This window comes from Psittacula echo (genome assembly GCF_963264785.1).
Source record: "Psittacula echo genome assembly, chromosome: 20".
Classification (NCBI taxonomy): domain Eukaryota; kingdom Metazoa; phylum Chordata; class Aves; order Psittaciformes; family Psittacidae; genus Psittacula; species Psittacula echo.
In genome coordinates, this window is record NC_137756.1 from 2,170,567 (window position 1) to 2,193,820 (window position 23,254).

The 23,254-nt window shown below is 42.3% G+C and overlaps 1 protein-coding gene across 4 annotated transcripts in view; it reads right to left on the reverse strand.

The window, feature by feature from the left end:
* Positions 1–23,254, reverse strand: part of IKZF2 (IKAROS family zinc finger 2) — a gene marked incomplete at both ends in the record, with an annotated part of 107,613 nt that overhangs the window by 26,685 nt on the left and 57,674 nt on the right. For 2 of the 4 annotated variants that reach the window (XM_080632029.1, XM_080632027.1), the window contains 2 exons: positions 11,821–11,988; positions 21,935–22,201. In XM_080632029.1, coding sequence (XP_080488155.1) covers positions 11,821–11,988; positions 21,935–22,201 — 435 coding nt within the window. The remainder of the gene's footprint in view (positions 1–11,820; positions 11,989–21,934; positions 22,202–23,254) is intronic. The other 2 variants (XM_080632028.1, XM_080632026.1) reach the window with 1 other exon arrangement.

The window sequence follows — 23,254 nt, forward strand, 5'->3', positions numbered from 1 at the left end:
TCATCTCAGTCTCCCCTCTGGCAGGTTAAAGCCATTCCCCTTGCCCTGTCCCTACAGGCCCTTGTCCAAAGCCCCTCTCCAGGTTTCCTGTAGCCCCTTTAGGCACTGGAGCTGCTCTAAGGTATCCCCTTAAGGAGCCTTCTCTTCTCCAGGCTGAACCAGCTCAGCTCTCAGAGCCTTAAATTATTTCCTTGTTCCATCCTGGTATTTTATAGGAAGAAAACTATTATTATATACGAATCACAGAATAAAGTGCCTTCTACAAAAGACATCACTCTATTAGGAACACATTCTAAGTGGCACATTCACTATGCATTTAGTTTTCATTTACAGTATGCACTCTATACCCAGTACACTGCCTGTATCAGTTTTTGTTTTCATAACCTATTCCTGACACCTAACAAGAACTGGGAGTGCTGCTCCAGGATTTGGCAAGAAGGAACAGGTTGTGGATGAGCAGGTTTTTCTGACTCACCTACACGGATCAACAAGGAAAAATAAAAGGGAGAGGGTGGAGATTGCAAAGGGAAAAGGGGAGGGGGGGGCTGGGAATGAAGGGGAGGGAGAGAAGGGAGTGACGTGTTCCTTTGGATGCGGTGTGTAATGCAGCTGGCAGACTGCCTGCTCGCGGTGCCACAGAGTTCCAGACATGCCAGTCCAGCTGACTCAGCTCTTTGAAAGGAGGAAAGGGAAGGGAGAAATTTCTCAAACCTTTCTGATATCCGAGGGATGGGGATTGCTGGGCTCTCCTTGAAGATATCTCAACCCGTCTTTCACATCAGAGACTCGAGTGGCGTCCTCGGAGAGGTATTAGAGGAAGACGTTCACACGAAAACCTTGCGTGGAACTGCTTATGCTTCTATCAAATCATGCCTCTGTGGTTGCTGGAACATTCAGCAGCACAGCTTCATCCCACAGACCAGAAATGTCAGGCCTTTCCTAGCCAAGGCTAGCTGCTCTCAGACAAGCCACTGTCTCCAAGGAGACGAGCAAAATGCATGCACACGGAGGGTATCCAAGTGAGAGAGAGTCTATGGCCCATGCCGCTTTTCTATATAAAAATTCCATCATCAGAATCTCAGCAGCGTAACCTTTGCATGTGATTTATTTTCTAGGAAGAGCTTGAAGCCCTTAAACAGCCTGGGCTCAGCCTACCTGTAAGATCAGCTCTATCCCATGGCACATGACCGTGCCATAGGCATATCAGCACAACCCAGTCCTGTCTGGCCATGTGCTGTCCTAGACTTCTATTCCAAACTGAAAAGAGGCAGGAGGAAGATATTACCTATATCCCAGCAAAAGGAACTGAAACACAGGCCAAAGACTAAGCTTTCAAAGCCCCCAGTTCTCACCGAAACTAAACAGAGCTCACTGCTTTTGAAGATAAGAGCCCCATTTAACTAACATTTAACATTTAACTAGCCCCAGAATCAGTGCAGGGATGAGCTTAGCTGTCCAGTCAGGGTCCTCACCGCAGGCCCTTGACCATCTTGGAGCATATGAGAGCATTCACGCCTGTCTCCCTGGAAGCTCCAAGATGGTCAAGCGCCTGCAGAGCACACATCCTTGGGGAGCACATTCCCCATCCTTGATTGGGAGCAGGTAGCTCTCTGGGCAGCTACAGCATCCCGCGGAACTCTGCTGCCTTACACTGAAAATCCTCCTCAATTACCCTGCCCCACCGACCACTTGCAGCACTTCCCACACAGGCAGAGTGACTATTGCAGATTTAATGCATAAAGCCTGAACAAACTTGAAGTAGAGGCTTTTCCAAAAGGGAGTGCTTTGCAGTGTACAGGCAACCCTGTGGCTGGGGAGAGTCCCAGCCAGGTGCTCTTTGACAAAGTTTCAATAGTCAGGGCCTCAACAGCATTTCTCTAGCTTCAGGAATGAAGATAGAGATCTTGACTCGCTGTTGCAAGGCAGGGAGGGAACTTGGGGCACCCTGTCTGAAATCAGCACAGCACAGTTATGCAAAACATGTGTGCAACTGGCATCTCTTGTGTAATCCTGGCTGTAATCAACCTCTCTAACCACTCCAGAAAGGAAGGAGGGGCAGAGGGTGGAGAAAGTTCACACTTAGATCAAATAAAAAAATGGGAAAATATCCAGAGAGTTTTAGTCAGGTAAAAACACAGTTCCCTCTCATGGGAAACCTCCAGGACAAGTTTCCTTGAACTTCACACAGGGTTATAAATAGGAGAGTCACACAGAGTTCAGTACAGGTTCACTGTAAAAAATCTAGACATTCTCATATTCCTTGAGCGATATCCATCAATATCTTAGCTGTCAGATAATTCATAATTACAGGTTGCTGAGAGCCAGGGAGAATATATCGGTAGCAGCTTTCTGCAGCTCTGCTGTGGTGTGGTGTTAGCCAGGTTATTTTTTCCCCTTTAGTTTCTCTTGGTTTCCTTTCCATATGGCAAAAATAACCCCTCTTACACCTTAAATCACTCATATATTATCAAAAATGTCAGTGACGTTTCTCCGTTTCACACTGCCCCATAAACCAGCTCTGAGATATCAAGGAAAGGTGGCCTCAAACCATCATTTGATTCCAAGCTCAAACTTCCTCAAGCTGAAAGGTTTCACAAAGTCCTTCAAGAACTGATAAAGGCCAGCTCCAAATGCTGGATCTCCTTTCCTCGGAGGCAACATGCAAAAGCTTTTGCCCTTGAAAACAATTTTCTTGGGGGGAAAAAAGCCAAACTTTTTTCCTCCTTAGAGCTGCTATGGCATTTTGGTGTTCAGAGTATGTGCAAGAAGAGGTCTTTGTTTTGCCAAGAGATAGCTTCATCAAGTCAATACTACGTTTGCATCTCAAGTACATGAGAGAGTTCTCAGTCACTTCTTGGCTCTCTTTTCTGCAAAACCCACTGCAGCTACCTCAGAAGGCCACCTCTGCAACAGGCGGACTCCTGATGCACTGCATCACATACTCCAGGCTTAACTTAATGCAATGTGACACCCAGATCCCAAAGAGTGTGGTGCCTGGCTATGCAATGCCTGTGTTTACAGCTACACCTTAAACTGGGTTTGTATGTACATACATCAACTGGAGCGTAAAAATACTGGATTTCTGAAACAATCCCTGATGACAAAGAAAACAAGGCCACAAGAAGCCTTTACAGCTTGAACTTAAAGGAGAAAAGGACTACACATCCTTAAATACCTAAGCTACTAGATCCTCACCTGCCAGCCTGCCCATTGCAGTTCTGGTGCAGAAAGACAAGTGATTCACATGAAGCTACCTTGGTGCTTAGGTACCTGAATTTGCCAACTGGGTCTCATAGGGGGTTTTTTTCCTATTTCATTTTCCCATCACTGAAAAACAGATAACGACAAGGCAACAACACATACCCACTTCACAGGCTTTGGGCTGATGAAATAGATAGGGTTCATGAAAGAAACAAGACACAAAAATTGCAGGCTAAGTAGTAAGTCCTTTAGCATTATTATTAATCACCTTACTATTGTGTCAAAGATAATCACACCAGGATCAGGGTATAATACCTTAGTGGTTACGGGAACAATACAAAGTTATTATTCCTTCCACTTTGTAATTATCTCATTTCACTATTGCACAAAGGCTATGTAAAACTAAGGAGATAACATGTAATGCTATGCAGCAGGGGCACACACAGCACCAGAATACTCTGCTACGTACTTACATGACCTTCACTGCAGCAGTATGTGTGCGCCTTGCAATCATTTGTGCATGCTGCCCTCTCACCATCGTGACAAGGTTGAGAAGTGCACTTTATTTCCATTTCACTGACAGGCAACTGAGGCAGAGATGAGGTTAAGGGGTCTGCATCTGTACTGGCCCGTGTTTCCAGAGTGTAAAATGACTTCAAAATTTAGGTCCCTTATAATAGTAAGAGTAGCAAAAAAAAACCACCAAAATTAGTAAAAATTTAAAAAAAAAAAAAAAAAAAAGAGGAGAGGATTGAAAGATAAAAACAGGCTAGAATAGAATCAATGCCAAACATAATGACTACAGCCTATCACAGTGTAAACTGAGCCCAGGGATTACTCACAGTCACAGAAAATAGTGTTACAAAGAGCAATAATCTGCAGCAAAAGAAAGGATAGTTTTGGTTAAATATCCAAATGAGAGTTACAGCTATAAAAAGCAGATGGGGAGTGGAACTGTCTCCCTAGGGAGGCGATAGAAACAGTCTCTCTGGATGTTTAAAGAAACAGGTTAGGCATGCTATTTAGAAGGGCTGCTGCTCTATGTGCAGAAGTCATATCACGTTCATCTGCTTTTTTTATGCCAGTGAAATCCCACATATAGCACTGTGGCAGAATAAAAGCCCAAAGGAAAAAAGGAAGCCACTGTCTTGTTTGCTCCTCCAAAGCAGGATGGCTGGCATAAGAACGGGCATCACGCAGCAGTGGAGAAGCGTCCCTTTCCTCTCCAATGAGCAGCCCAGTAGTGCAAGACCATGCGCATACTTCATTCTGGTTGGACATGGCCTGAGGCAACACAAAGAGAGACAGAATCTGGCTGACGATGCCAGGATGTGAATTTCTAATGTAAAGGAGAGACAGAAAAAACACAAAAACTGGATGTCCACAGTCCCACCCCAAACACACACTTCCATCTTGGCACAGGCATTCCAGCAGGAAGAATGGAACTCGACAAAGTTAATGAGGGATGATCCCCTGCAAGTCTTGCACCACGATGATGCTGTCTAAACAACGACCTAGTTACCCCTAAGTACTTTGATGCTATCTGACCTTCTGGATGAGGTGACAGCGCGTTCAAGAGGTCTGAAGTGAGAGGCAAAAGACACCCTGTCCCCTCCTTGTGAGCACCCTGTTGCACTGCAGGACTGAAATCTGTCCTGGGGAAAACTTTCCCTTATGGGGAAGCTGCAGTATTGGGGCATTTGTACTCTTCCCCATTTTGGGGTGCAGGATCTGCTACCTTAACACAAAACTCTTCCTTGCCAAGGGTCCAGAGACCAAACCTGCCACCAAACATCTAATTCTGCCACTCTGTCTCATTAAGGAGAGCAAACTTAGATGGTCAGGGAGAGGAGATGATGCAACCTGCATCCAGACATGCTTTCCCGCTTCTCTCTGCTGAAGAATGGAGCGCTTGCTGGTATACCTGCAGGTGCTAGAGGCATAGTAAAGCCATGGCTCCACTGAGAGATACAGCAGGAGGCACAAGACTTGTCTCACAGATACCACGATGAATCTTAGCACTTACTAATCTTGCTGTGAACTGATATTTAGAACAAGGATACTGCCATAGTATTGGTGTCTCTCATCGCTAAGAGAGTGGGTGAGTCTTTCCCTACTCAGCCGGTTTACAGACAACCCCAATCACTGAAGAAGCCGGCCACCTCCTGCTTACACTGGGGCACCATGAGAAGCACAGAAGGACACAGTGTCTGTTCCCCTGTCAGCTCAATCACACACCCTGGGGGATGGGGAAGGAAAAAAAGCTGATATCCAGTCTTAAGCAAGAGTGAGATATTCATGAGGCTGGTACACAGCACATCTACCTTTGCTTGCCAGGACCACTTCTCCTGTTTCTCTGTCTTATCTATCAGAAACAGATCTCCTGGGTTGAACAGTCAAAGATTGATCCATAACTACCACAGATAAGAGGGAATCTTTATGGAATTTCAAGGCTTTTAAAAATCCAATAAGCAAAAAGTGAACACTTGTTGCTTGGGGTGGAACCAAATCTTTTCACAAGTTTCGCCTAAAAACAAAGCCCAAATGTTGTATTTTCTGGAAAGATCATGACTTTACAGGACCTTTAAATCAAAGATGCTTTCTCGGTGATAATTGTGCTCTGTAGAAAAGGCTTATCATGATCAAGCTTGTATAATGAGATAATTCTGAGCACATAAAAGATGATCTTTTCATATAGCTGATATTAATACTTGTAACTGTAGTGCTCTGGAGGTGAAGAGGACCTCGTCACTTCAAGGATCAGGTTCAGATAGGGATTTAGCAAAGCATGGGATACAAGCTGGATCTACAGGGGGGATTAAATTTTAAATAAGGATGCCTAGGGGATGAAAGACACTACCCTTGTACACATTCTGATCTTGCCTTCAAAAAATGCACATACAAACAATATGGAAAGCAGAATCCCAGAGATTTTACACTCTCTACAACACAGAGAGAAGGTCTTTAGGTACTGGAGGTATTAATGAGCTGCTGTATTGTGTACCTGCTAATAACAGTTTGGAACCTGGAATCTGATAAGAACACCACAAAATGATTTTGTGACATGGTTAATTCCACCAAGTTTAACTGAAACAGCATAAGAAAACCTGAGAGGAAAAGTGGCCCTGCCTGATTAAATACAGCTCTAAGTATCAGATCAAGAGAATAAATACCCAACGGCTCATCACAACTGAGGGAGGATGCTGTTTGCTAGCCTATTTGCAGAAATGGGATTTGTATGCAAAATATCCCCTCGCTTCGTCACATACCTTTCATTTTTCACAGATAGTATCCTGCTTATTCACATTTACTATTTTTTTTTTCTCCATTCACAATGTGTTTGAGGCAGTCCAGCTCAGAGTGTAAGGAGAATTTCAGGTCCCACGATTCTTCTAATTATACTGTTCCTGTCCTCAAAAACATGGTTACAGAACAGATACTGGGCCTTTTGAGAGTGAGATGATAATAGTGGTAAAAGTCTCTTGAAGATATAAAAAGCAGTTTAAAACACTGACTCTTCATTATCCTTAATAACAGTCCTTGCCACTATTTCAATGATTCTCACTGGCTTTTGATAGGCAGGACTTCAAGCACAGCGTTGTGTTTTTCAGCACTGTGCTTGTTCATCCCATTTTTCAGCTGGACTGAGACACTCACAGGTGGGATGACTCTCCCGAACAGGTTTTGAGTCAGGCATGTCGTCAGAAGTAGGAACCAGATTCCTTCTGCCTCTGAGCACAGTCACACACGCAGACCTCACTTGTGCCAACAACAGCCATACAATTGCAGGCATGTAGGACACCTCCAATGGCTTACTACCACACAGCAGGAGCTGAGCAAAAAGTCCTTATGGAGAATAAGAGATGAGAAAGACAGACTTGCAAACCAAGAAACAGAAACATTACATTTATCTTTTTAATTATATGCCTTTATCTCGCACACCGTACACAGTTTGCTAAGATAGTGCTTTTGTGAGTGTCTGCCGAAGCCTCCCTTTTCAAAGCAAATGCTTCACTGCTTTTCTTTTGCAAATAAAACACCACCATTATTTCAGCGTCACTGAAGTGCCGGGTAGTAAATAATAAGCAATGTGCAGCAGCAATGCAGGAAGAAGGGGGCAAGAAAAAGCAAATATTTGTTAGAAGTAGAAAAGGGGAAAAAACATTTTCTAAACAGGAAAGAAATAGCTTGGAAGCACATTTTTTTTTTAAAGGTATTGTGAAGAAAAGCTTCTGTGACAGGAAAAAACAATGATCTGACTACCTGGTTTTTAGGAAGAAATAAACAGTAAAACTGCTTTCATATAAGAGTAACACTTACATACTCCCCGAGTAAGGGAGCGTGATTGAAGTTGCCAAGATAAAGGAAAAATAAGGAAATTCCAGAAGTAAGGTTGCCTGAGAAGGCTTCAAGTGGCCAGTCTGTGTGTGTGCACAAGGAGGCAGCCTGTTAATCACAAAAAAAAAAAATCACAAAATGATTTGCCCACAGCACCAACCTTGCTTAGTGCAAAGGAGGGATGAATGGTTCTTACTTAATCAAAACCTATTCTGTACGTTGTTTTCCCCTTAGCAAGTGATCCCGCCCTTAACTTATGGCTTACTGCCCAAGCCCTGCTTTGCAAACTGATGTTCTATGTTTTCTATGGGCTCTTCCAGATTGCTCATCATTACAGCCTTGACTTTTTTAAGAATTATCAAAGCATTTGTGTTTACAATAGCATTATGAGGGGAGGGCTGAACTGGCTCCATTTTAGACACATGAGAAATTCATGCCAAAACATAACTGCTAATTTTTTGTGCCTATTTGATGATGCCTAGCTTTTCAAGGCAAAACAGCATCAAGCTTTACAACGTATCTTTCCAACTACAGAAGTCACCATCTAGGTGCTTTAACTATCAGATTTATTTGTCAGATTAACTATCTTCATTAAAACTTCTGGGGTTTGTTCATTAATTGCCTACATTAGAATGTTTCATCGGTTTTGTATCTGCTTTTGCCTCACTGTGCAATTCCAGAGATGACGGAGAAGATGGGCACGTCTCAGGGTGAGATAACAGGTACTCTGTGACTGCCGCCAGGAGACTGGCTTTGCCTGGATGTTTTCTTCCTTGAAAACAGCAAAAGGTAGGCAAGGTGAAGCAAATCCATGCTGCTTTGTCACGTGCATCCTGCAGCAGGGGCTATGAACATTTGCCCCAGCCCTCCACAGCCTGTCCTTAAAACTCACATCCTGGAAGCACACTCAAGCACCTCTCTTGTATCACATGTGTTACGGAACTATGGAGTTCATTCTGAAGACAACATCTGAAAGTCCTGTAAGTAAGCACTTTGATGCTCATGCCCACTCTTAGTGTAATTCTGTACATTCTCTCCACAGGCATTATTCTACTAATGTCCTGAAGGCATCACTGTATTTCTGAAATCAAAAAAGCTGCATGTGGGAGGAAAATACAAACACAAAGTTCATCAGAACTCCGTATATGTCCGTAAATGGTAAATAATCGCAGGATTAAATCACTGCAAGATAAGACCTTAATTATTTAGGGTTAAACAGCAGCAGCATTACAGATGCAGAGGAATACTTTGTTAACCACTCATCCTGGGAACACTTATATAGTAAGCTATTATTCTGCAGAAGAACGGTAAGCAAAATGTGGATTGTGATGCTTAGAAACACTTTCAAATAAATAGGAAATAATATTAAAAAGCATGAACAAGAAAATGCACCCCAGGCAAAAAAAAACCACAACAAAACAAAACCCAAACCCAACTGTAATAGTTTTGGTGGGTTTTTTTTTTAAGTTGATAGTAGCTTCAGCTATTTCAGATAACTCTGAGATGCTTCTGCTGATTTCTGTTTGCAATTACATTTCCTTATTTTTTCACCTTTCTTGTCTTACTGTATGAAAACGCTGCACTAAGCACAGGAAAAATTGACTAACTGGCAATAGTGAGAGCGTGTAACTGACTAAATGGTGACACAGAGTGCTTTCCAATTCACAGACCAAACTAGCTGGGAGTCAAAAACACAGACAGAAAAAATTCTTCAATTCCTTTCTTGCATACTCTGCCTTCCATAGAAAAATTGAGTAGTTTAAAGCCCTCTTGGGAAGGAAAAAGAGTGTTGTTTTGTGGGGTTTTGTTTTTCTTAATTCATAGCACTTTCTTATTTAAGGATGAAATGGACATGCAACATGAAAAAGGAAATTGGTCTTGCATTTATGAAATCACCAGATTCTCAGCTGGTGCAAAATAGCAGTACTTTTCTTGCTTAGAGGATAAGGTTCCAATCTGTATCAGCTGAGGATCTGATCTTACGAGCTTTCCTTTTGTAAACATACAAACATATACAGACTCACCTCAATTTAGGTATTAAGTGTACTAGATTGAAATGTGACTGAAATCTCATGTTTCAAAATAGTTTTCAACCCCTTCTTTCTATGGTTCATCTGATATCATCTTTTCTGGTCAGAAATAAGAGATGTAAACATTCATAGCACCACAAAATCATTTAGGTTGGAAAAGACCTTCAATGAAGTTTACTAGAATTGCTGTATCTTTATGGTCTACTTACAGACTTTTGAGCTGTACCTTATTAAAGCAGCAGGTGCTTATATAGTACACTGATATGAAATCGTTTAAAATCTCTAGGAAATGTCTTCCCATTTTCTCCATGAACCACGTTCACGTACATATGCACAGACCAACAAAGCTGGCCTGTAAGACTCAGACAGAATGACATCTTAACTCCCATGCTCATGTTCACACGTGGGTGCCAGGTTTTAGGACAATATCCCAGGCTTTTAACTCTTCATCTGTGAGTGCTACTCTTAAGAACTGTCTGAGTATTGTGGGAGCACTTGCCTATTTCTGCTGGCCCTCTGCTTAAAACCGTTGTAGCTGACTGTTGAGAGGGGTGATGCTTTATTCACTGAAAACAAAGTATAAAATTACCCACTGAGCACAGCTGAACACAGGTAAGTCAGTTAGGGAAGGAGATCCAGAGGAACTCATGTGCCTAAGCAGCTTAGGTGCCTTCTGAAAATCCCACACCTTTGCATTTCATCTTCAAAAAGCAGAAACATCAGACATGCACTCTTCACATGGGAAAATCCAACAATCTCTATCAATGGCTGTATCTGGGTAAAAAGATCTATATTCATATTACGAAAACAATCTTCAAGCTCAATGTTTGTGTTTTGTAACGTGGGCTATTTTACGTCACAACCCCTTTTGTTAAGTGTGGCTATTTTGATCATGTATTCTTTTTCACTGTGTTTCAAGATGAAACTATGGTTATGGTCAGATATGTGAGAATTTCATCTCACAATTCCACAAATATTGTCCCTTCTGACTTGCAGATGGAATCCTCTCGGCTGACAACTCTCACACCATTCTCTCAGCCCAGTCCCACACTTGCAGTCACCTGGAAGCTCATGCTTTCTGTCAGCAGTGCGTTTGCATCAATACAGCCTTCTGCATACTCCAAAGTCTACCTGGAGAAGTTTACTAGCTTATCCTTTCTGATTCCTGGAAATGTCAAGGCAACTCTGTATCCTAAGACCAACCTAATGCTCATGAACCAGAAACCTCTACTGAAGCGAGGCTGACCCTGTAGAAGAAACACATATAAAGAATCAGGAAGCTCCATGATTGCATTTTCACAGCAGAGTTTTTGTCTATAGCTGCACTTCAACCGCTGTGTTTCAGCAGTCACACATTCGCTAATACCTCCAAAATGTTAATCTGTAATGCTATCACTTATTAGCAGTCCAATTATCTCTGCTCATTCAACAATGAAAAACACAGTCTCCTATAAATGGCCTGGACATAGAAGTTGAACACCTTCGAAGATAAAAAATGCAGCAAATTAAGATCTTACTCAAGAGTCCTACACAACTGAATAAGTGGGCAGAATGAGGCCCTTTGGTGTAGCATACAAAGACTAGAAACACATCTGATCTTGATCAGGGCTATCAGCATGACTACAAACATGCAGTTATAGGACAGATATTTTTTCAGAACATATCAAGAAACTCTTATCAAGTAGACTTGATATATGTCAAGTAGCAAGGCAAGACAAACCTAATCTCCCTCCACCACCTTCTGCTTCAGGGTGAGTGCTATGGCTGCCATGAAGTAGGACTTTACAGCAAGATGCAACAATCAAAAATGCAATCAGGAGATTTCTGAAAGATAAGCAAGTAAGAACTCACCAGCATATGGCATTTATTAGATGAAGAAATGGGTATGAACTGAAAAGCAGGCTACCAAGAGCAGTTATTTTTTACAGTCTTCGGAATTTCACAGCCACTTTGGGGCTGAGAGTGTCAAAACAACCTGCCAGGGAAGCCTGGATACACCCAAGGAGACATTCAAAGGGAAGAACGATAGCATCAGCGGAGGAGCTCAGTTACACAAAAGGAGAGGTGTGGCTTAACCACAACTTTTGTGATTCACATCAAGGCTTTCCCAAAGTTCAGAGCTGTGCTATCTGAAGAGGATGGTACAGACCCAGAGCCACCAGGACCACATAGTTGTTTTCACAACCTGCTTCACTTGAAGGTCAATGACAAAGGGCAAAACAAGAGGGAAGAGAAGACAAGGCAGGCTCACCAGAGTGCGTCCTAAGGTGTCCTGTGAGGGCGTCCCTCCGTCGGCAGGCATAGCTGCAGAAGGGACATTTGAATGGTTTCTCCCCAGAGTGCAACTTGATGTGCCTCAGCAGGTTCCCCTTCTGGGTAAAAGAAGCTCCACATTGGTTACAGTGGAAGGGGCGTTCACCTGGAAGGGAAATGGAAGGGAGAGAGCTGTCAAGAAACACTGGAAGAGGCATGAAGCCCTTTATCCTGCTCTCTGTAACAGTGCCATCTTACCTAGGTATGGTCCCCCACCACCACACGTGGCACTTGCTAAAGTCAGAGGCTGTTTCTTTTGCACAATGGGCAAAGACTCCAATAGTGATTTGAGACTCTTTCCTTGAGGTGATTAATACAGCCTGATTTTCTTTAAGTTCTCCACCTCAGAGGTTTGATCCTTCATAAAAGAGGAGCTCTGATCAAAATTCAGATCCATGACTGTGGGTTTGTAGCATTTATCTCTATGGTTTTGCACCTACTTTTAGTATAGGTTCAATCCATATGAGTATTCAGAACTGAGCAGAACAATTGGACTTGGGCAGATGCTAAGGTCTTTGCTTCAAACCAGATCTTTTGCTTACATTATACTTTGAAAACCCTTTTTAAAGGCTGCTTTGCATTGCTGGAGTGGTACAGAGGGAACAGAAGCAAGTAAGGCCCAGGGCCACAAGCTTTGGGCAGTAGCAAACACTGAGAAAAATGTTACACTGTTAATTTGTGAAAAAAGCAAATTTGTGCTCTAAGTAAAGCTAACTGAAAAGACTTGCTTGATGAAAAACAAAGTATCTAAATTAACAGAAACTCTATACCTTACCCTCTCCCCTCAATCCATGCATTCACACACACACACAACCAAAACTTATTTTGATGTTAATGCTTTGTATTTGCTTTGGGCAGTGGAGACTGGGTCCATAAAAACAAACACCCTTTTTTAAAGTCACTATTTAGAGGAAAACCCCTGACAAACTCACATAGGTTTTATGAAGTATTATCAAAAGCATACTCTGTCGACATTTGTTGAGGACACTTAGTCTGCTACAGCATTCTTGGGAAGGCAATCAGCTCTAATCATCTGCTTGTCCCACTGTGCACACCAGTATGGCACAAGCATATACTTGTGCCAGCCACTTGTGAAGTGCTTCACTGCAGCAGGGCTTTAGATGCCGACATGTTCTCACCAAGTAAGGACCAAGTTAATCAGATTTCAGATGTAAGCAGCCTCATTCATTTTTTCAGTGCATCACCTATTATGGAGCCTTGGCTACATCCTGGTGGGACTTTCTGAGGTTGAATTCACTCTCCTGAAACACAGATCTCATGAAAAACACACACATCGTGTGATCTATCACACCTCTCCAAAGCCTTTTTCGATTGCTTTAAAATGATTACTCCCTTGCTAGACAAAATTAATGCTATGTTTTTATCAAAGGAGTTCATGTGTCTAGTGTAAAGTCCAAAATACATCCATAGATTCAAATGGAAAGAGAGGGAGGAAGAGAGCTCTTACAGATGTCCACAATCAGTTCTTGCTTCAGTGGTTTAAATCACTGCCAGCATTACAGCCCTGCCAGGAGTACAGCATGAAGCATGATATGTGCCATATATATGCCATACCTCTGCAACTTTACTTCACGTGCATGAGCTGGAAATTACATCTGAAATCACCATAGATGCACTGAAGAAGACAGTAAGGTTTCTACAAGTTTGCCAAGAACATTATGGAGTGACAACAAAAAAAAATCAGGGCATAAAGCTCTTCTTCCAAGACACTGAACACAAGCTCATTGGAATTGATAAAGAGTTTGTGGTTTCCCTTTCAAACTCCCACACTATACTTAAAAGATCTGATTAGCCATTATCTTCTTTCACATCATTTCAAAATGTCCATAACAGAGATATGCAGAGACTGCAGTAGAAAAATACACGGGGCTTTTTTCTTTTCTGTTTTGCTTTCGCTGTCTGAGAAAACAGGCAAACTCCCTTCCTTTGACACGCTTCTCAGTATTTAGGAATGATAGCTTCAGTTTCAGGATGACGACATTTAGGTGGCAAGTTTCTTACCAAGTCTAAGGTCTTTCCTTTTACTCCTGCTGTATTTAAAACTACGCAGTTAGAGTGTTTTACCTGCTATACCACCCATTTACCTTTGATATTTTGGAGGCCACATATGAGCAGGTATTATTCCTCCATAACCTGGCTGCCAAAGAGACGCTGAAAGCCTTTGGTCAGGAATTCAAATAATCATTGCACCATGATTCAGTGGCAAAGACAACATGAAAACACTCACAAAGTGAGTGACACCACTCTGATCACAAAGTGACCAAATCTCTTGAAACAGACAGAATCTGCTATAGCAGCACATTTTACCCTAAATAACCTCTGTATCTATTCAAAGCCAGCATGAATTAGTTTTTCCTACTGGCTTGATTTTGGGTAAATAGCTGCTTTGATCTGTTTGTTATACTTTTGTGCGGTCACTTGATTCCTACTCCTTGTTTAAGCTGCAGGCTTGTGGGATGACTGTTAATTTTAGTCCCACCTTCGTGCTATTGATTAGCAGCTTCTCCATTTAGCACAGCTAATCTGAGAGACCATTATCCAACAGAAGAGTTCACAAAAAAGTGAAGACTGAATAGTAAGATTTTGCTGGTGTTCCAAGAACTGTGCTGTCTGATGCTCACTCCAGATACTACCAAACCAGACTTCTTTATCACTTCAGTGCCTCGAGAAGACTGTTTTCCAATTATTTCTCCTGCTGCCTTTTCCTAGTAAGCTGGTATGTAGTCCTCCAGTGCTGTTATTTCCTGATAACAAATTAACAACCTTGACATCCTTATTCACTTGCCTTACTCTTGTGTGAAAATTAGAAGTTTTTATTCATAGGCTGAAATTAATCACACTTCAAACCATACATCCACTCAAAAGTCTTCAATACGTTTCTTCTCTATATGACAGTCCCTGACTGTGTTTAAAATGTTTTCCTTTCTTTGGGGGTGATGGCAGCACAGGCTTACCAGAAACTATAGAACTATTACACAGGTGGCATACACGACAACAGGAGGATAATGACAATTATGAGAGTGGTGTGTTTTTTCCTCACTTATAGCTATGTATCTACTGTTTGACTCTATATACTTGTATTGATCTATTAAAATGAGAACTCCTTATAAGAATAACATATACTGAAATGTGACTAAGCAAGCTTTTTGCTTTTCAGCAGTGAAAACTAGGTGACTCCAATGTAACTACAAAGTATTTGGCATCTACTTTAAGTATTAAACCTTTTATCTATCTTAGAGCTAAACTAGGGCAGAAACCCCTCAAACCTTAGTGATTAAAAGACTTTCTGAGTGGGGAGAGAGGGAGGAACAGCGAAGCAAACAAAAACCATGTTTCTTTACAGCTCTGGATTTAATATGTAAAGCCAGACAAAACCAAGAATGCCTAAAAGGCCTTGCTCTCCAGCACAGGTAAGTTAATTATCTAAAGCTACTTCAGAAATGAGCTAGGCAAGGTAAGCCAGAGTTGCAAAGTATTACTGTTCCTTAAGCTTTATGAAGAGGGGCTTGTGCCAGGAAACGGCCCCAAAGATGAAGTTAATAAACAAACAAATACACGGAGTTTTATCATTTTACAGTTAAATAAAGCATTAATTGAAAGGTATGATTTCAAATATTTACCTCTAAGTTACAGTAAAATACTGCTGAAACTTCATTGTCTACCATGCACCCAATACAGCTATGCCTCCTCCAGGAAAAATAATAATGAAATACTACTGCTCTTCAGCTACGCCAGTATCTAAAGCACCCAAGTTAACTTGCTGTTGTGTAAACAAACACTGAGATGAAATGTGAATTGGACCAAGGGAGCCAGGGTTATTATCAAGACACAGTCCCTTCATAAGTATCTCCTTTCATAAGTGTCTTTAACATACGGCAGCTGCCTGGAGACTTCACAGTACAAGTTATGAACATTGTCTAGCTGATACAACCTGAAACCAGGCAAATGAAGTGATTAACTTCCTCCTAATAGCTTTCATATTTTACTGTCTATATGTCAAATGTTATTTCAAAAAACAAACTGACTCCTTTTTCTGCTTAATTGGAAGCTTCCTGGTACAAAAACTCTCCTTTACCGCCTCAGCACGGAAGTGCTCTGCAGCAGTTTCAGTATGAGTTAACCTTCTTCGAATCTCAGACTGGTGCAAAATACATCAGTGATATCTTCTGTATCAAAACAGAAATTTGACTGAGGACAAAGAGCCTGAAGACCTCGCAACCAAGTAGGTTTAGATCTTCATAACCCTTGGCTGGTGACTTTCGTCCCTTTGCAATCAGACGGAATGACTCACAACATAATGCAGGAGCTCTCATTAACAGTGAGGCCTGGTTATTTCAACAGCAGTGCTCAAGTCCCTTCCTCTGAATGTTTTAATTACCTTTTCTTAAAAATCCACTAGGTTTAAAGTCTCTTCACAATAACAAGGAAAGCCAGGATAAAGCCCATCTACATGTAAGAACCGGGTCCCTTGGTACCGCATTTAACATGGACCAAATGTATATCTGAGATTTCAGCCTTTTTCCTTTGGCACATACCTTTGATATGCAAAGGACAGCTTAGGTACTTCTCAAATGGGAGTCAATTTAGCTTTTTAACCTCTTAATGCAGAATTACTGTGCCCATGCTGCCACCAGAAAGTGTGGCAATAATCAAATAATCTAATAATCTTGATTTTCCCCCTTCCATAGTAGGCTTTTTGTTAATACTCAGTTAAAATAAAACGTTTCTCCTGGTTCATAAGACGCTGCAACTGCTCTGATCCCATGCTGTCCCAGGAGCAAAATGGAATATCGGCTGTGCTACGGACACACTGACAGACACCGAGTTGCAACCTGCCTTTACACAAGCGAGAGACAAAGCAGCAGAATCTGCTCCATTTCTGTATTTGTTATTCTGGGGACTATCTAGCCTGCATAACTACTCACTGTCCAATCAGATTCACTTAACAGGCTGCACATCACTCGAAATCAGTGATTTTACTAGGACTTTTTGTTGGGAAAAACCTACTGCCAGATAGGGCAGCTTATTATAAAACACTAGTGACAAATCTCTCATGAAAAATTCCTGAGAAATCCTGGGTGATTTCCAAGTGTCCTCCGTACACAGATTTGTGACCATATTCTGAAGAGAGAAAAATCCTCTGAACTGGCACAAGTATCAGAAAAGTTTAGCTACCGCATACTGCGAGTAAAACACATCCTTATTCAGACAGAGACTTCAAAAATCCAAGCTCCCCTTCCTTATGCTTAAGTAGAAAATGAAACTCTTGGAATTAGATTTAAGAACCTAAGTGGAAAATCGCACTTTTAGAAGTTTGGCCCTACAATTTTTGCTTCAGCCTGCGCTAGGTTACAAATGACAAATTAAACCAAATAAAACCTTTCTTCTGTAAGAATAAGACAGGCAGGCCAAAGGAGTTAATTGCAATGTGTTAATATGTCCATTTGTTTAAATTTGGTCTTAATTAGCTGGCTTAGGCATAAAGTCTTATATACTGAACAGCACAATTGGGTTTTTCCTCATTTATTAATTGTGTCCCAAAAACTTGAACTTTGCATGAAAAACAAAACTTAACTAGCACTCAGAGTTCCAGTGTTGCATATGTTTAGTTAATAATGCCACGGATGCTATAGTAGAACTTGAAGATTTCTCTCACGGGCACATAACTTGTCTCATTACACTGACTTCACAGTACAAAAATGCATGGGGAGTGCAAGCAAAGAGAAGAGACTCTCCTGTAGTTAGCATCTCAAAAAATAACCTATCAGCAGCCCAAAGTGAGAGTGGGACAAGACTACTATCCCCACTGCCTGCTGCATCATGCCCTACACCCAGGGACATGGCTTTGCTCTGCCCCTATCCCTCTGCGTCCATGCAGAGAAAGCATTTAACCTCTGGGGGTTCTATGAGGATAATCCCAAGCCTCCCTTAGAGATAAAAAGTATTTAAAAATCCAGCAGTGGACTAAAGAAAGGACTGGATGTTACGGTGGAGAAAAATCACAATTCACAGCGCAAAGGGGAACAACGTGAGGACCTTGCAGATCACAGAGGCAGCAACAGGGCGACACCAGCAAAACATTTCTGCTTTACCAAAAATGAGAATCAAGGAAGTTTTAAATCGGGCCCACTAGCACAAAGCCTAAAGAGGTGAGAAATCATTCGAGTTCCCTTTCATTCCTTCAGACAAATTGGATTCCTGACCTTACCTTCTTCTCCCCTTCCCTCAACATTCCCTAGCACAAGCCCCTGGAGTATCCAGTGGCAATACTATGTGACCAGTCATCTCCTGCAGTAACAAAATACCTCTGATAAAGATGATGCAAATCAGGCTATGCGCTTTGGAATATGAAATTCAGACCAAAAGAAGATACTATGAGAAAGGAGGAAAATAAATCAAACCTGACACATGCTATTTTTCTGACATGAGGATGTGGCATTTGAGAGAGAGGATGGGGTTACCCTGCTCACTAAAGCAGGGAGTGCATCATGCTTAATTCCCACATCGAACACTTTATTTCTTCTCTGTCAGTGATGACAAATAAATAGAAAGGCCTTCTCCTGAGGATCATGCAGACTACAAAAATGTTTCACCTGAATTATCAGTGTTTCAAAGAAACGTTGCATTGGGCAGTATTGGAGAAGCAGTGCTACAGAGTCTGTGATGGAGGTGCTGTGGACCAGAGCATCATTTGCACCACATGCATGAGGCAGAGCTTGTGTGGATCTGAAGGATGAAGGAGAAATCCTCAGCTTGGTCTATCATGGGAAGGGGCGACTGAGAGGGCCTAAAAGAAATCTGTAAAGGGACTTTTGACAAGGGCCTGTAGGGACACGACAAGAGGGGATGGCTTTAACCTGACAGAGGGACATTTAGATTAGGTATAAGGCAGAAGCTCTTCCCTGTGAGGGTGCTGAGGCGCTGGCACAGGGTGCCCAGAGAAGCTGTGGCTGCCCCATCCCTGGCAGTGTTCAAGACCAGGTTGGAGCAAGCTGCTCTAGTGGAAGGTGTCCCTGCCCATGGCAGGGGGCTGGGACTGGATGAGCTTTAAGGTCCCTTCCAACACAATCCATGCTGTGATTATATGATATGATACAATATGACTGCACGAGTCAGTGGAAACGGATGCTCCAGCACAAGGATGAGAGATGGGACACTGAGTCTCATCCACAGCACAGACTATTTTCCCCATCCCTATATCTGTTTGACTGAACTACAACAATGTGGCAGGGAAGACAACTGCCTCTCACAAACAGACGAATAATGGCTGGAGAAAACTGTGCCCCTTTATGTGTGTAATGCAGCCAAAGCCATACAGCACAGCTTCTCGCAAAACCTGGGTCCCCAGTGTAAAGAAAGCCACACTCTTCTCCCAGCATACATGCAAATTACAGCCTCTACTATGGACCACTGCAGTTTGTGTGATTTACATAGAACGATGACAGTTTTTTTGGAAAAGGAAAAATACTTCAGTCTTTGCCAATATGAGTAACTGGCCAGACCATGCTTTGGTTTTGTACAGATAAAGAGAGCAAGGCGAGATTCAGCTCCCCAAACATACTTAAACTGGCTTTAAGAGGTAAGTATTTACATGCCAGTTGCATTAGTCAATAAAGAGTATCATCAGTTTACACTCACCAGGGAAAACCTTCCTTCCCTCCACAATTCTCCCTTGGGCTGCAAAACCAGATTGCCCACAGGTCAGGGCTCATTCCAGAGCTGGGGCCAGCCCATCATGCCTAGCTGCTGAGGAAGTGGCAATAGATTTTAAAACACTGCACTTCAAAAGACAGATACCAGTATGCTAAAAATACTCCTTAAAATCAAGGATGTGGAAATCCAAGCAAACTTCCCCTTCTGTTGTGGACAGTGAAGCAGCAGCATGTATTAAAAAACAAACAAACAAAGTGGGGGAAAGAAAAAGAAAAATCCCCCGCAAAATTTGCCAACTGGTTTACTGAGCATAGAGCACAGAGCTGCACGTTAAAAGGAATGTCATTTCTATATGCTTGAGATCATCTGTATAGAGCAATGTATCACAGCTCCTCTGCTTGGATGGGAAGAGTCAGGGTTCTATGAGGAACCAGCACTAGCCTGCAGGAAAATGCTATCAGTTATGCAATCCCCATCTATGCATCCACATACAGCCGCTCTGCCTGCACGCAGATGAGATTTTGCTCTGTTCTCTTTGACTTTGCATGTGTTCTTTCACAGGAAAAAGGCAGCTTGTCTGTATTTAAAAGATGCACGAGCTAGTCAGTATGTCAAAAAATGCAGACCATTTAATGAAGTATACCTAAATCTAAATTTAGCAAGTCTAATTTAGCTGCTCAAGTTCAAATACATGGACTCTGATGCACCTACAATACATATGCTCAGATACATGCAAGTGCCAACAAAAACTTTCAGGGAGGTTGAAAGCTGGGGACTCAGGCTGTACATCTCAATTCTCTTTCTCCTTCCTAGTAAATGTCAAATTGTTAATCAAGATTTTGGTTCTCCAGCTAGTGCTTTTCCCCTGTCGTAACTGCTGTCTAAAATCACGGCTGCATCATAAACGATACTGCAATGCTTTGCATTATACATTTCTGTTAAGTTATTATCAATACAACTTATATACAGGGCATTAACTATGTAGTATGTATTTATTATTCCTCTGTACAGAAATTCTATTGATTTCTTTCACATCAAGAGCACACTACCTGACTGCGAACTACCAGGTTTACAAAGGGATTATGCATGGTCTTTCTTACTCTACCTTAAACCCCCAGTTTTCTTTTAATATCTTAGCCGAATTCTCACAGTCTGTGCGAGTCTCTCACCCCATTAAACAATAGCAAAGATCAAAGAAAAAAGGTAGATTTAATTTTGTCCAAAAAATATGAAGAACAAGCACCCCCTGAAGCTCCAGCACAAAAACCTGTGCTTAACCTTCATAAGATTGAAGTGTGCATCTTAAGTTAAGCATATATGGTAGCACTTCAGGTGACTTACAATGTGCTTAAATATCATAAAAGTTACGCACAAGCTTAAGTGCTTCTTTTAATAAAGGCTCTGCCAGGAAGAACTCTGCAAAACCAGAGAGAATTGTCTTCTGGCACCACCTGTACTTTATCCTATTGGAGGTAACCACCACTCCTACCTGGAGAAACAGCGGAGGTGAGTACTAGAGGCGAGTGCTAGTGAGTACCAGCCCCTCAAGCAGCCGAGTTTGTCCTATTAGCCCAAATTTGCCTGAGATTCCTATTTTAAACTCAAGGCCTCACCTTTCAGGCCCCAAAGGCCTCCTCAATCAGCATACTGCAGAGGTTTTGTCTGCAACTTGAATTCTCAGATCCGTAAGCCCAGTGAGTTGTTTTTGGTCTCCGAAACTTAGAAATATTAGCAGTAATAAAAATAAATTATAGTAGAGTTCAAGCATTGAAAGATGCCACATCTGGATGGTGAGGGGAAGCCCAGTGCTAGCTCATAGGAGCAGTTCAGGTGAGGTTTCCTGACGGAGCTGCCACACGATACATCGCTGGATAATGCATGTCCCTGTGGAGTTTGCTAATCCCAGGTTTGTTGGGCCACCAGCATCATGCCCAGCCACTTGCAAAGGAGGTGAGAGATCCCCAGGAAGCTTCTGATATTTTCCACTCTGGGCAACTCCAATGGAAGACCACCTAAGATTCACCCTAAAGGCTCAAAAGCCTTGCACATGCGCACACACATGAACACACACACCCCCATGCCAAAGAATGACTCTCACTATCTTGCCCCTGGTCAAGAACAGTAAAAAAAGGCAATTTTCAGACTTTTGTGCTGTTTTTAAGAACTAAAGGCTGTAAATCAACGTCAAAGAAGCACTATGCCAGAAACACAGCATCACCAGAATTTGGGGAGCAGGAAGGGAACCAAACCAATGAAGCCCATCTTTCCCTCCCCACCTCCTGCTACCCCATGAATGAAAAGGGAAGAGAGAAGAGTGGTCAGGTAATATCAACATCAGACGCCATGGGCAGTCATCAGATTTTCTTTCAGCTGCTTACCAGTGTGGCTCCTTTTATGTACCATTAGCACATTGGGCCCAATGCAAACCATGCCACAGACGTCACATTTCAGTTTACCATTCGGAAGCCGGATTCCTCCCTCGCTTGAGAGCTCCTGGATCTTTCTGTTATCCATCATCTCGTTACCCTCAGTGAGAGGATCTTCCAGGCTGCTTCCTTCATCATGAGCCCTGATCTCATCTTCCTGACACAGGGGCTTCCTGTCAAATTCATCATCACTTTGCATTTCTAGCTTTACTGAATTTGCTGAAATAAAAAAAAATAAAAAAATAAAAAAATTAAAAATTAAAAAAATTAAACCCATGTATGTTCTAAGTTCCCAATCACTAATATAATGATAAATCTCTACTATTATCAATATTAAAGCACAGCCTGAAAGCTCTGACCAACACGAGGGTCTCATGGTGGTGACAGCACCACAGTCTCACAGCCGGATGATGGTGATGGCACCACAAGTTACAACTGTGTTTAGGCCCTGTTTGTTGGGGTTTTTTAAGTTCTTGATTTCTATCCCTATTTTACAGCTTAGAAACTAAGGCATGGCGTGATCCAGAGACCTACCAAAAGCTGCAGAGATGCAGCAGGCTTAAGAACTGATCCTCCTGCTTAGCTTGAAACATAGGAGCTCCCTTCCTTTCAAGAAGCCCAAGTCACAAGAGCAAAGGACATAGCCACAGCTGCTTCTTCCAGGTCTGTCCTGCCTAGTGCACCAAGATGAAGGGTTTCCAAAGACAAGGTTTCACTGCACCATCACAACTTGCGGAAACAAACACCCTTTGCAAGCGGGATAATTGAAAACACAGGGACCTAGTGAAGGCAGAGTCGGGCAGGCTTCCTGACAGAGCGGAGACTGGATGATCCTCCAGTGCTTTTTCGCTACCATCTTCTGATTCACGCAAATGGGACACTGCCAAGGCAAACAGATCTGAAGAGAGACTTACGCTGCTGGCTTACGTACATTTGCAAGTAAAATAAGCACACTTGAAGATCTCTCGTATCTGTCCGGTTAGACTGATGGGCTCACCACTGATTTCTGTGATCCTCAGGTCACAGGATAAATCTTCTCTAACTATCGAGAGCTTGTAGGATCAGTATATCTTTACAGAAAATGAATGCATCAGGCTTTTTCACATAGGGGCGTTGTCATCACTAGAGACCCTCATTTCAATGTCTAAATGGCTGGCTGAAGTGGCCAAAAGGCCTGTCGCAGAGTCACACTCTCCCATCCACAGTCAGCAAGAAGGCAAGCCCACGTGCCTGCTTCCCTAAGCCTTGATCCTGCTGAGGGGTTTAAAAAGG